At 33.4% G+C, this 13,056-nt stretch overlaps 1 protein-coding gene and 2 long non-coding RNA genes across 16 annotated transcripts in view; 1 reads left to right on the forward strand and 2 right to left on the reverse strand.

The window, feature by feature from the left end:
* LOC141446148 (C-type lectin mosGCTL-7-like) overlaps positions 1–13,056 on the forward strand; it is an 82,998-nt gene that overhangs the window by 19,654 nt on the left and 50,288 nt on the right. The window contains exon 1 of one of the 4 annotated variants that reach the window (XM_074112612.1): positions 4,689–4,782. The exons of the other annotated variants lie outside the window; for them this stretch is intronic. Coding sequence (XP_073968713.1) covers positions 4,710–4,782 — 73 coding nt within the window. The 5' untranslated portion in view covers positions 4,689–4,709. Of the gene's footprint in view, positions 1–4,688; positions 4,783–13,056 lie in introns of those variants that run through there. 4 annotated transcript variants of the gene reach the window in all.
* LOC141446155 (uncharacterized) overlaps positions 1–13,056 on the reverse strand; it is a 33,865-nt gene that overhangs the window by 19,220 nt on the left and 1,589 nt on the right. For 7 of the 10 annotated variants that reach the window (XR_012453552.1, XR_012453549.1, XR_012453547.1 and 4 more), the window contains exon 1: positions 1,130–1,506. The exons of 2 other annotated variants lie outside the window; for them this stretch is intronic. This is a non-coding gene — a long non-coding RNA (uncharacterized lncRNA). Of the gene's footprint in view, positions 1–1,129; positions 1,507–1,526; positions 1,628–13,056 lie in introns of those variants that run through there. One more of the 10 variants, XR_012453543.1, reaches the window with a different exon arrangement.
* LOC141446156 (uncharacterized) lies at positions 2,232–9,109 on the reverse strand. Of its 2 annotated transcripts, none has more exons than XR_012453554.1 (3): positions 8,736–9,109; positions 7,947–8,089; positions 2,232–4,543 (listed from the first exon to the last, which is right to left on the reverse strand). It is a non-coding gene; the product is annotated as an uncharacterized lncRNA (long non-coding RNA). The 2 variants fall into 2 exon arrangements; XR_012453553.1 differs by having other exon boundaries at positions 8,634–8,745.

Raw genomic sequence — 13,056 nt, forward strand, 5'->3', positions numbered from 1 at the left:
TTAGCCCAGTGTAACCCCATTAATCAAAATCAAATTTTATTGTTTTTGAGTAATACAGCTGAGTTAGGCACAATATAGAAAAATTAACTATTTAGGTTATTTACTAAATACAAATCTGTGTAACCCCATTAATCCTAGCAGTTACTTTAAGATAAGAAAATCAAAATAAATAAAAATAAAATAGAAATATATGCAGATAAAAAGAAATTAGTCAATTAAAAAAACACAATTTTATTAAATCACTACACCATGATTTGTCATAAATTAATGTTGTTCATCTGAAAAACTGGAGTAGTACGACGCTACAGAAGAAGGATTGGAGAATTCGTCCTGATCAGAAGTAGTAGGACGTGAAAAGGTAATTTAATTTTGCCTAGTATTTAGATGAAAGTTAGCATTAAGGGATTGAGAACCAAATTAAATGTAGCAAAAATTACCTGAATTCTCCATTAACTACTAATTGTTAATTAATTTAAACTATTAATTATTAAAAACTATTGTAGCTTCACAAATACTATGGCCCCACAGAGGTTTCTTTAAACAAACAACCAATAATGTATCAAAATCCATAACCTTTGAAAAATAACCTTTACAAATTGAGCGCGATGAGAGCGAAGAAATCAAACATGTCATAACGCTTCGCTCTACTCTCTATAGATAGCGTTGCTTTATCTTTGCTTTGCTCGCCACTATGCGCGGTCCCATATGTTTACTTGTATTTGATTTCGCCGCTTTGCTCTTCGCTATCAACGCCGCTTTGCTCGCCGCTCCACTATGTTTCCAGCCTAACTTAAACACTGACCATAGCTCTTTCATTGACCAGTCTGGGAACTCGTTAACGGTTAGGTAACATGATCATGTTACCACAATGAGGAATGACCTTTCAGCTCAGTCCAGAAACTCCTTGCGAGGAAATGATTTGATTTTTATCCAACAAAATTCAGACTTCAATCTTAGTAAAAATAAAATTATAATATTGAATGAAATGCAACGTTTATAGAATTCTTCTACGTCTTCAAAACTCAAAGAAACAAACATCGCATAGTTTCGTTACTGGTTAATCGACCGTGAGTAAAACTTATCAGTTCTAAAAATTTTTAAAATAAAAGATTTCGTAGTTTATACTTACTTTTATTGTCTCATCCTTATTATTATAACATTTGGAGAAAATGAGTGTATTTAGAAGATGCCCTAATAATGCAGTATTTACAGGTTATACTTGTTTTGTTTTAAATAATTTATTAAAAAACTCTTGTTGTTATTTGGATAATCGTAAGATTGTTTCCACAAAAATGACTAATACTTCAGTAGTGTGTAAGCTGTTAGCAGTTATAATTATTTTAGGTTAAAGGTGAACAGAATAAATTATATGGTACACATTGACTAACTGTTAAACAAGGAAGCTGAACCTAACAAGGAAGACTTATAAAAAGATAATGATTTTGACGGCGCCGCAAATTAAAACATATGTTCTTATAAATAAAATAAATGATAGATAAAATACTACCATTAAGTTATAAACTTACCTAACTAGTTTTAGTTTGGGAAATAAAATTTAAACATTTGGATGATTATCACAGTCTTTCAATAATTGAAATGGAATGAAGTGAAAATATAACCTTATTATAACCTTCTGCTTAGGGCACCAAAGAATAAAATAAGAACAGCCTAACCTGGCTAACAAAAATAAATAGGTAATTAATAATTTATTTCAACTAAAAAATTACACACACAAAAAAAAGAAGTAATTTATCGTAACAAAATGAACTTTGTATAAATTAAAAAATAATAATATGAATTTTAAAAAAGGGATTCAAGATTAAGTAAAAATGGCAAGCCTGGTTTTTATTAGAGGTGAAACCTGATAGAGAAGTGGAATGACGAATGTAAAAACAGTGATGTTAAAAGATTTGTTATTGACTGTTATCCTGTTTAAAAGTATTGTACGAAGGATTTAAAGTGAAGAAATTGTAGGATGTTGGGAGTTCTCTGGAATTTAAAAGCTTTGAATAGGAAGGTTCCAAGGAAGTACATATTGGCAACGGCAATGTGGGGATGAGCCAGTTTAATTAAAGGTATGGTTTGTTTATTGGGTGATGTGGAGGATTCAGAAGTTAAATCTTAGAAAATGATCAAAAGCTTTAGTATACCTTCAAGAGAGCCCTCCAAGAAACAGGCACTCCTAATTTGCATTTGGGAAAGTGAGAGAGGAGAAGAACAGGATGCGCGGGTATTTCTGGAGAGGAAAGAAGGAGACAGAAATAGGTGTTATTTATGCAGTCAATAAATTTTTAAGAAAAGTAAGTTCTAGCAAGAAGTGTATTCTCTGTAATTACATAAAAGCGAAATACTGAAAATTTTAAAATGTTTCTGCACAGACAGAATGCTAAGAATTCTTTAATGAGCCCTACATCAAGTAACAAAAGGGCATCTATTTTCTCGCCACAAAACAAAAGGGATAAAAAATAGTTGCTTCTTCAAGGTACATTCTTCCAATTACAGTGGCACATGTCTTCAACATTTCTTCAACACTCTCGCTAAGTAGTTGTTCTCCTTGGACTCTTCTTTTCAACTTGGCCTCAATGCTACTCAAACCTGTTTAAGTTGGGTAACAATTAAGTCCCTAAATAAATAAAAAATAACTAAAGAAAGTAGAAGAACAACATCTCCTGCATCTCTTCTTACATTATTACTATTAAATTAATGTTATAAAACTTACAATAACAAGCCTTAGAAGGCATATCAACTCCATGTTATTAATAATTACAATTTAATTTTAAATTATACATTTTCTGTTTACCTTTTATTTTATTTGTTTTACCTTTACCCTTGTAAACTTACAACTTTGTAAACTTATATTAATTTTCGAAATTAAAATGTTAAAATATCTCTGGAAAGATTTTTTATTTAACTGTCCATTTTTTAATGGATACTTTTAAAAATAGAAATTATTAATCGCACGAGAATATGGGACAGGTCGAGGATGTTTGTGAGATGTGAAACAAACAAACAAACCGAAAATGTTCGCTTTGGGTCATGTTAGGAAATGAGCCCTTATGAAATGGCTATAGAGGGAAGTTAGATTGGGTCTACTTACATCTGCATAGAATAACAAACTTAAGTTTGAGTAATATTAAAATCAAATTATCATTGCACTTAACTTTTAAAATTAAAAACTTTTTTAGTTTAAGGTTAATTCTAACTAAGTCCTCTTGCAATTTTGGAGATTTTACTAAATTTCTAATTCCCAAAAAAGGATTCAAATTTACTTAGGGATTTATTATTATTTTTTAAAATCTTTTATTGAATTTCCGACTGCAACAAGTAAATGTGGTACATGATTAAAAAATAACTCGTGAAAATATACGATTGGAGAAGGCACCCAGCAGTGTCGCTCCATTATCTTGGACCTATGCATGTTCTTACGACAGTAGATCGCGAGGCCATCTTCTCTTCAATCTTCTTGGAGGATCGCCTGGTATTGCCGGAAGAAGATAGTTTTTCAATTAGAGGGTTAGGATGAGCTACTGTAGAGGAGTGAAATTTAAGAAAACCTAGTTTTAGCAAGATCTTTAACGAAAGGGATTTTGAGGTCATTATGGATAGTGTGAGGTTAGATACACAGAACGGAGCGTTAAGAAGTTTTCAAAGTATTTTTGGACTGTAATGTCTGGAGGCGTAGTGAGTTGGAACGCTTAGTCGATCCCCCATACTTAGATGCCAGATAGGTCGCAGTAACAGTAGTCTTTTGCTATGTAGGTTAAGTTTCGAACGTTTGTCCAGTAGTCTGGCGAGAAGTTTTGTAGTGTTGGTTAGTTTCTTGTCTTTTCGAGTCTAGTATGGGGATTCCATGTCAACCATTTGCCTTAGTGCAGTCCAAAGTAGCGAACTTTGTCCACAGTTGGTATAGGAGTTTGGTTCATGAAGATGGGAGGTAGGATGTTCCGTCTAAGAGTAAATACTATAAATTTTGATTTCGTTACTTTAGTTTTGATTCGCCATTTGTGTAAGCAAGTCCTGTGAGTGGTTGATAAGCCCGAGTAGCAATAAGTATTATTTTTAAAATATCTTTTTATTATCATTGACTGAAATTTGAATATGCTGACAATTGGTAATTACATTATCATGTTTTACTACGTTTAATAAAATTGGAAACTATCTGAATTCGCATGGTCCTAAACCTTTTCTTCTTCATAAAGAAGAAGCTCCTCACATCAACCGAATTAACTCTGTCTTGAAGCTGCTGATTTATTTAATAACAGTTAAATAAGCTGTAATCGAACAGCTGGTAAAGCTCAAGGTAACATCAGTTGAAATATCTTGACAGCTAGTGACTTCACTCTTGAAGCAAACTAATGAATACGGTTTCATGAAGCTGAAGTGGCACACCATCGATATGATCGACGTTCCCTAAGGTTATCAGCTACAAAGGTTTTTTAGAGTTCTCCTTTGCTTTCATAGTTCCTTTAGTTTATAGAACCCCACTTTGGGAACCCATGTCTTAGATATTGTCACAGCTTTGTTCAAACAAAGCAAAATTACACTAAAAATTAAAAGAAATGATGAAACTAAAAATTAAATCCTTTCTCTGTTAGAAAAAAAAAAAAAACTAGTAGAGAGGTGGTTTGCTTTCTCCTTGTCGTCTGTTAAGTACGAACGTTGTGGTAACCGCTAGCTAGTTTGTGTCTAGAGTTACTGCTTGACCTAACATGGAAACTGCCAGGGCTGCGTACAATTTTTGCATCGCTACCGCTTTACTCTACTGTTCTGCTTCTGGATTTTGTAAGTGAATAATTAGTAGTTCTTGTTTAATTGATCTTAGAATTTATTTTTTTTTTGATAATGAAAAGGATTAGTTTAGGATTTAGAACTCATGTTAAGGAAACCTTACAACCATTTAAAGCTTTATTTGAAGAATTGATGCAAACTGCAATACAATTGCCTATGCCTTTTAAAACACTTTCTCTTAGTAGACAAAGAAAATACCGCAATCATGCTAAATTTGGGAAATAAGACTTTTCTCGTAGAATTTCCATTTATTCAATTACCCAATTTCCAATCATCCATTTTCATGGATATTTCTCATGAAAATAATTCTTTTATGGTTCCTTAAATAAGAAAACAGAGGCTTGTGGGAGCGTACCGTGTACTTGAATGTCAATAACATTCTCAAAAAAATAAAAAAAACACATTAAAATGAATAAATGGGAACGTACCTTAGCGTTCAGATTCAACAACTGTACGAGGGTCGTTTGAAAAGTCCGTGCAAAGTCAGAGAGATAGCACTACTGGCGCGTATCGAGGTTATGTTTAGTTAGTAGCATCTCTTGGAAGGACACACACCAAGTTTCAGCCAGATCGGTCTATTTCTTTGTGTTTGGCATTCGTTTGAATCGAGGAAGTCGAGTGATTTTCAAAAAATGGACGAAAAAGAATTTCGTGTGTTGATTAAACACTACTTTATGGAAGGCAAAACGCCTCAGGAGACTAAAGAGAAGCTTGATAAACATTATGGTGACTCTGCACCTTCGATTAGAACAGTTTATAAGTGGTTTCAAAATTTTCGGAGTGGCCATATGGACACAAGTGACGCTGAACGTTCTGGACGCCCTGTTGAGGTTACTACTCCAGAAATCATTGATAAAATCCATGATATGGTGATGGATGACAGAAGAGTGAAGGTGCGTGAGATTGCTAGTGCTGTGGGCATCTCGAATGAACGGGTACATAATATTTTGCATCAACATTTGGACCATGACAAAGCTATCCGCAAGATGGGTGCCGCGATTGCTCACGCTTGACCAAAAACGAAATCGTGTGAAGTGTTGCAAGGACGGTTTGCAGCTGTTCCAGAAGAATCCGCAGGACTTTAAGCGTCGTTTCGTCACTGTGGATGAAACATGGATACATCACTACACTCCTGACACCAAAGAACAATCTAAACAATGGGTTACCAAGAGGGAATCTGCGCCAAAAAAGGCGAAGACCGTTCCTTCGGCCGGAAAGATTATGGCGACTGTCTTTTGGGATTCGCCAGGAATAATCCTCATCGACTATCTGGTGAAGGGTAAAACTATTAAAGGTGCATGTTATTCATCGTTATTGGACCGTTTGAAAACCGAGCTGCAAGAAAAACGCCCACGATTGGCCCACAAAAAAGTTCTTTTCCATCACGACAACGCACCAGCTCACACCTCAGCAGTTGTGGTCGCAAAATTAATGGAAATAGGGTTCCAACTCGTTTCACATCCCCCCTATTCTCCAGACTTGGCTCCCTCGGGCTACTATTTGTTCCCCAATATGAAGAAATGGCTGGCGGGAAAAAGATTTTATTCAAACGAGGAGGTGATTGCAGAAACGAATGGCTATTTTTCAAACTTGGACAAATCCTATTATTCGGAAGGGATCAACAAACTAGAGCAGGGTTGGACGAAGTGTATAATCCTAAAAGGAGACTATGTTGAAAAATAAAAAAGCTTTACCCCAAAAAATTAAGTAGTTTTTATTTTTGCACGGACTTTTCAAACGACCCTCGTATGTATCACTTTATTACGGAATTCATGTTTCACTTTTCAGTCATAATGTTTTATTTTATTTTATCTTTTTTACTCACAGAGAAGTTCCAAAACATTCAGGACACAAGTTGCACCAACTTTTAATCTTAACAATGTTAAACAGATTCATAATTGTTTACTAGTACAAGCCCTGCAGATAACCTACTCCACAATTCGAAAGCTAGAAAAAAAACAAAATATTTCTAAAATTGGCGATAATTTTTATTCGTTTTAATTTTTCTATCAAAATTCTTTGTTGGAGAAGAATGGATCCTAAAATTTGTTTATTTTAAAGAAATATTCAGTTTTAAATGTTACACGAAATATATAGCAGTGAGGGGCCATCTACAGATTAACAAAGTAGATAACCTTTATCATGAACTACATCATTCTGTGCAATTATTTCAATTGCATCAAAACATCATTAACTCGTTTTTGCAAATGATTAGGAAGGTTTAATTGAAGGATTTAATTTTCAAAACAATTCAATCTTTTGAAATCATTTAATTGCTTAATCTTTATCTACTAATGAGGATTTACTATACCTAGACAAGCATTTTTTTTTTCCTTTTATCTACATATTTACACCCTAAAGATAGCTAGGTTATGGTTACGTAGCATTCGAAAGAAGCGTGTTTGTTTACATAATTTTTTGTTTTTCTTTCTAAATTGTTTTGAAATGCGTAATTTGTATGATAATTAAAAAGATCGTATTGGTGGAATCTAGAGAATGTTTATATTATGTTTCCTAAACTGAAATTTTTTATTGAAATATCTTTGTGAAGTGGTTAATTTGCAATAGAGGGGTGAGGCTTTCAACCCCCTTGACGCCTCAACACTCCACAGATGTTCTTTAAAGAGGAGCCAAGCTCTCTAGGATGAGAGTTTCTCTTGTATCCCATACTTAGCCCAAGATTAGCTCTAATTATAAAGTTGGCAGCATCCTGAACAGGGAGTTCATCCCTTCTAGCCTTCCAGACTTTCGATGAAATTCTACGAATTATGGAAATTCCTCAGCCGTAAGTATCTCTGCATATTGAATGTATTTTTTACACATTCTTAAGATTTGTTTTGAAAATAGCAACTTTAAGTTGTTTCTTTAAACGTCGTATGTAACTTTCGAAGCTTGTATTTTTTATAGAAACTGATTATAATTCTTACGTAGGAGGAGTAGGATTTAGCTTCCCATTAAAGTATCTTTCTGATATACGATTTTATAAACAGTAAAATGTAAGTAAGAATGATATATGTTTCAAACAAGTTGAACTCTTTAGAATTATTATAAGGTAAAGTCCGTTCCTGTCCAATCTGATAAAATTCCACAAAGATTCGACAGCTCCTTAGCCTATCATCACAATCCTCCTGTTCAACAACTTCAAAACCAAATCTTACCCAATACTTCCGTTAGACGATTAAAACTCCAGTGGCCTTGTGTTCATCAGCACAAATTCCAAAGCTATGAATTGATACCACTGGGAATATCTTCATCAAATGTCACTAGTGCCATTTTATTCTAATCTATAAGATCTGAGAAGCTGCAAAAAAAAAAACACATTTAAACGAGGATTTGCCCTATATTTTTTTTAAAAAAAAGTTTTGGAATTTCATATTTTATAGAAAAAGAGAGAAAAAAAATGTCAAAGTTGGGTGTTTTTCAACGTTCCGCTTTTTCGTACAATTTTTTGACGATCAATCCTTATACAACTGTCGTACCCCGTCAAGTTTTAATATCATTTTTGCTTGCTGTAAATTTTACAGTTACAAATAAATAAATGATGATTTTTAAAAAGAAATGTGTGGAAGCATTGTAGCGAGTAATAAATTTGATAAGTGATTTTTTTTATAAATAAGTTTTTCAATAAACTAAAAAGAAAAATTGTTTTCCTTGAAATAAATGATTTCCAACACCTGAGTCACTTTAAATTGTCTTGTTTATTTATATTTATTAAAAAAAAAAAAAGACAAGATTCTTGTATAAGTAGATAAAATGTTACATAATGTTAGTGTGAATAAATTTTAGCCTTAATGGGTGAAATGCAATAACAGCATTCCGTGTGTTTAATGAAGAACCGGTCTCACCACAACGTCTTTGTTGGCTGCGACTAGGATTGGCTATATGATTGAATAGTTTCTTTACATCAAGAATTTTTATTTTTGTAAAAAATGGAAATCAATAAATACCTGATATTCTGTTTTTAAAGATAATTTTTATTTACACCTGTTTATGAAAAAAAAAACACTAGTTTAGGAGACGTTCAATGAGATTAACCGATTTCATTTTATCAAACTAATCGATTTTATAAATAAAATTTTAAAAAAATAACCACAAAACTGGATTGCCAGAATTTCAGTTGGATACATTCATGCACATTACGTATTAATCCGTCCTTGATATTTGAAGAAATCTCACATTACTTATGGTCATTTATTTGTTTTATTAAAAAAAAAAATAATCTACCAGCCAATCAGAGGTGCTACAACAATTTTTTTTTGCTAAAAGAATTGAAAATGATCGAGTTAAAAATCGATTGTTTTTCATTTTAAAATTATTCTTGAAGATATAAAATCACTTTCTTAATGATTTTGTTTCTCAGAATATGTTTTAAAAAAATAATAATTTAGGCAACTTTATTTCCTTAAGTTATAAAATTAAGGCTAATAATTGAAGCCATGGTATCTTTAGTTTATGGTTAAGCGTAGGATAATTGACAGCTGTGTTTTTGGTAGTGCCAATTGCAATTAATTGACGGTGCTGAGGTTACAAGAGGTTAAAATCGATTCTAAAAATTAATAATTTTATCAAGCTATCAACTCTTATTAAGTTAACTTAAGGCAATGAAATACTGCCAGAATGGACATTCTACTGTGTATTCAAACATTTTTTTGTCTGGTTGCCCGATCATTCAAGATTTAGAAGGCAGCCTGTCTGTCCTGGGGAACATTCCCTGAGCTATACACAGAGTGTGTTAGACAAATGCCCGCGTAATTGCAGACTACTGTAAGGTTATAGAATTACTTAAAGTTTGTTTTTATCTATTTAAATCGTGTTCAGTTTACTACGTAATTGCTGCAACAAAGCCGGGGAGTGAATTCATACGATCGTTGGTTTTATGAAGTGCTACTGTAGAAGTTTAAACACGAATGAAATCGCATCCACGAATAAGCCTGGTAGATTTAACAGAATGAAGGTTAGTTTTTTTTATTCCTTACTTTTATTCAGGAATTTTTGTATTCCTGTTCCACCAGAATTGATCAATACCACTAAACATTTAAATGTTCTTTTCTCGCTCCATTTGTTTTCCCTATTATCTTAATTAATGTTTGCAAGGAAAGCCATCAGTGACGGAAGATGGAAAGTTAATGTTGTTTGTGATACGGTATTTTTCCTGTATAAAGTGAAACCCAAGGCTTCCTAAGGATCACATTGTGGTCGTTTGTGGCACCATAATATATCGTAGTAGCTTTGAATCGAACAACTATAAAGGCGCTTCCAAAAATAAAAATCTATGAAAAGATTTTAGTTAACTCATTTGTTTACTTTTACACCGTAGTAGAAACGGTTTTACAGGTGTTATTGAACGAATTGATTGAAAGGTATGTTGGAAAATTATACTATTTTTCAAGGTCCTTAACTTTCATTTTTCTTTTTTCCTTTGAAACTGGTTACTGTTATTCTACGCAGCATCATTCATCTGTATGGTAATTTTTAATATTATTCTGACCTACTGTGTGTTTTTTTTTATCCACAAACAATCCATAACAAAATCTCTTTTTTATTTTCAAGAAAAAAAACAAATTTTTTCCGATGAAGCAATTGATGGGGCACCCCTCAACAAATACTCGTCGTATGACGTATAATACTGGTTATTAAATTTTTAAAGAATTAATAATTTTCATTTCTTAATTATTATGTTCTAATGTTAATTTAGTTGGAGTAAATTTATTATTTTTAATGATGTACAATATTACGCTTGCCGAACTTTATTGTGAGAGTGTTGTGGTAACAATGGGCGCATTCAGCAGACAAGAGCGCTACCAGATCGCTCCCAATGGGAGCGCTTTATTTCTCTGATCGCTCTGCTACTAATATAACCTAAACATAACCTTTTTTCGAATTAATATTGGCGAGGAATCGGTCAAATAAAAAACAACTCGTCTTTTAAATTAAAAGGTGCTAGGCCATTTCAAAATCTTGTATTTATTAATCATATTTCAATTTTTTAACTTGTTATCAAAGAGAAAGAAGAGCACGCGATAGGTCATTTTTATGTATTTTTTCATCCCCTTTCTACTAAAAATATTGCCAAAGCAGTTAAGCTAGTATTTTTTCTTAATATCGGGAAATAAGTCGTTTTCCGAGTGATTTTTCTAAGAAAAATCAAATGTTAAGAGCTTTAGATGTTCTCAAGCATACACAAAATGGCTAAAAATTAATTTTACATCTCTTACAAATAAGAAGGTTTAATAATTATTTGGTAATTTTGGGAGAGTTGCGTTTAATTACCAAAAAATTGGAAAAATTTCAAAATTGTTTTTATAAATACACGTACTTTGCTAGTAGCGATCACCGCTCCGTCGAAGTAGCATAGAAAATTTGCGCTCCATAAGATGGCGTCCGCTGCCACAACATGATGTGAGAGCGACGCTAAAAGTGCGCCATTCAGCGGATAGTTCCGTAGCGCTCTTGTCTGCTGAATGCGCCCAATGTAAGGCTGCGATTTTCAGCAGTGACACCAAAGTCTCCGGCTGTTAATCCCGGAATCAACACTCACCCAGCTGTTTAGAGGTTAAAAAGGGTTGCTTTAAATCCGATTCAAGTCACTCATTGTATTGCTTTGTTACGTTGGAATCGGAACTTCAGATTTTGAAAGTGATTCCAATTTTTTTTATTTGACAATTAAACTTTACATGATTATTATCGTGCAACAATAACAATAATAATAATAGATACCTAAAACTTGGAATTACCTTAAAAATAATTCATTCCCTATCCAGAATTACAATTAAATTCTTGTGGAAAAACAATGGGGCAAATGCACACACATATATTTGTATGTCTAGCGAAAATGTTGCAACATGCGACCTACTTTGCAGGACATATCCTGCCCGAACAAACCGGACAGGTTTAAGAAAAATTCAGGTGTGCCGATTTTACCTGGAGAACTTTTACCATTTTATTTCTTTTTTATTTCTATAGCCTTCCTAATTTAATTTGTCCTAATCTTTGTTGTTTTTTTTGGGTTTGTTTTAAAGTAGATTTCATATTTTATGAGACAATTAAATATATCAAATTCTATTTAAATAAAACATATTGCTGGCGACTTGTTTTTTAAAATCTAATTTACTTCTTTACATTCAAAGAATTTGATCTCGTTTTAACATCTGGTTACATTCACTTGAATATTATGAAATCCTCTGGCTACGATAATAGTAATTAGTATTATGGTTAGATGGTCCATTTTGGTTGAACTGGGGAATAACAAGTTCAACTTTAGTAAATCAAATTGAATACCACAAAACACGAAGGAAGCGTTTCTTAAATAATATTTTAATAATATTGCTAAAAGTAAATTCCAAACAAAGGTTATTGCGTTTTATTTTTCAGAATTTTAAGACAGTTGAAAGATCTTTCTATTCTCAAAGAAACTCACGAGGTGTGGCTATTAAATAACGAGACTGAAGCTGCTACAAGAAGAACTATGCATGCGCCAAATCCTAACGATCGACAGCTGTGCAGCGTAAAGCCTTCTCTTTCGATTGTGCAGCATCTCACACGTGTTTGTAGAGAAATCTGTGTCTGACCGGAACCGTCGTTTTTGTAAGAGGTGTTAGTTTCGTTTTGCCGTGATAACATGATATTACACATGTAGTAAAGCAACGAATTGTCGTGAAATTTCACTGGGTAAAACCGCTACTGAAACTTATCTTTTATTAAAAGAAGTATATGACGATGAATGTTTATCATGTGCGCAAGTTTTCTGAGTGGTTCAAGCGTTTCCGAGATGGCCGAAAAAGACGTCGGAGATGATGACCGTCCCGGGTCGCCCTTCCACGTCCTAAGCGGATGAAAATATCGTTGATAATTAATCAACATTACTACTGGTGAGGTGCTTGCTCAACTCCGTGAAAGAGTAAGGAAAAAACGACCCGATTGGAGGTAGAACAAGTCACGTGGGTTCTCCATCAAGACAACCGCATTTCTCACACTGCATTGTCTGTCACAAGACGTTTCTAGCTAGTTTTAGGCCTTATCCGCCTGACCTGGCCCGCCCCATTTGACTTTTATCTGTTCCCCCAAAGTCAAATCCTGCATTAAAAAGGAACAGGATTTCAGTCCGTTGAAGCTGTGAAAGGAAAAGCGGCACGCGTCATGCAGAGGAGCTCACAGAAAAAGACTTCCAGCACTGTTTCTGAACAATGGTAAATTCGCTGTGGAGTGTTGTAGGGATAGAGGAGGGGTGTATATTGAAGGTGATAATAACTAAATATGTTTAAATTTAAA

Source organism: Rhodnius prolixus, unplaced genomic scaffold (genome assembly GCF_049639745.1).
Source record: "Rhodnius prolixus isolate KJV_2025 unplaced genomic scaffold, Rpr scaffold_1, whole genome shotgun sequence".
Classification (NCBI taxonomy): domain Eukaryota; kingdom Metazoa; phylum Arthropoda; class Insecta; order Hemiptera; family Reduviidae; genus Rhodnius; species Rhodnius prolixus.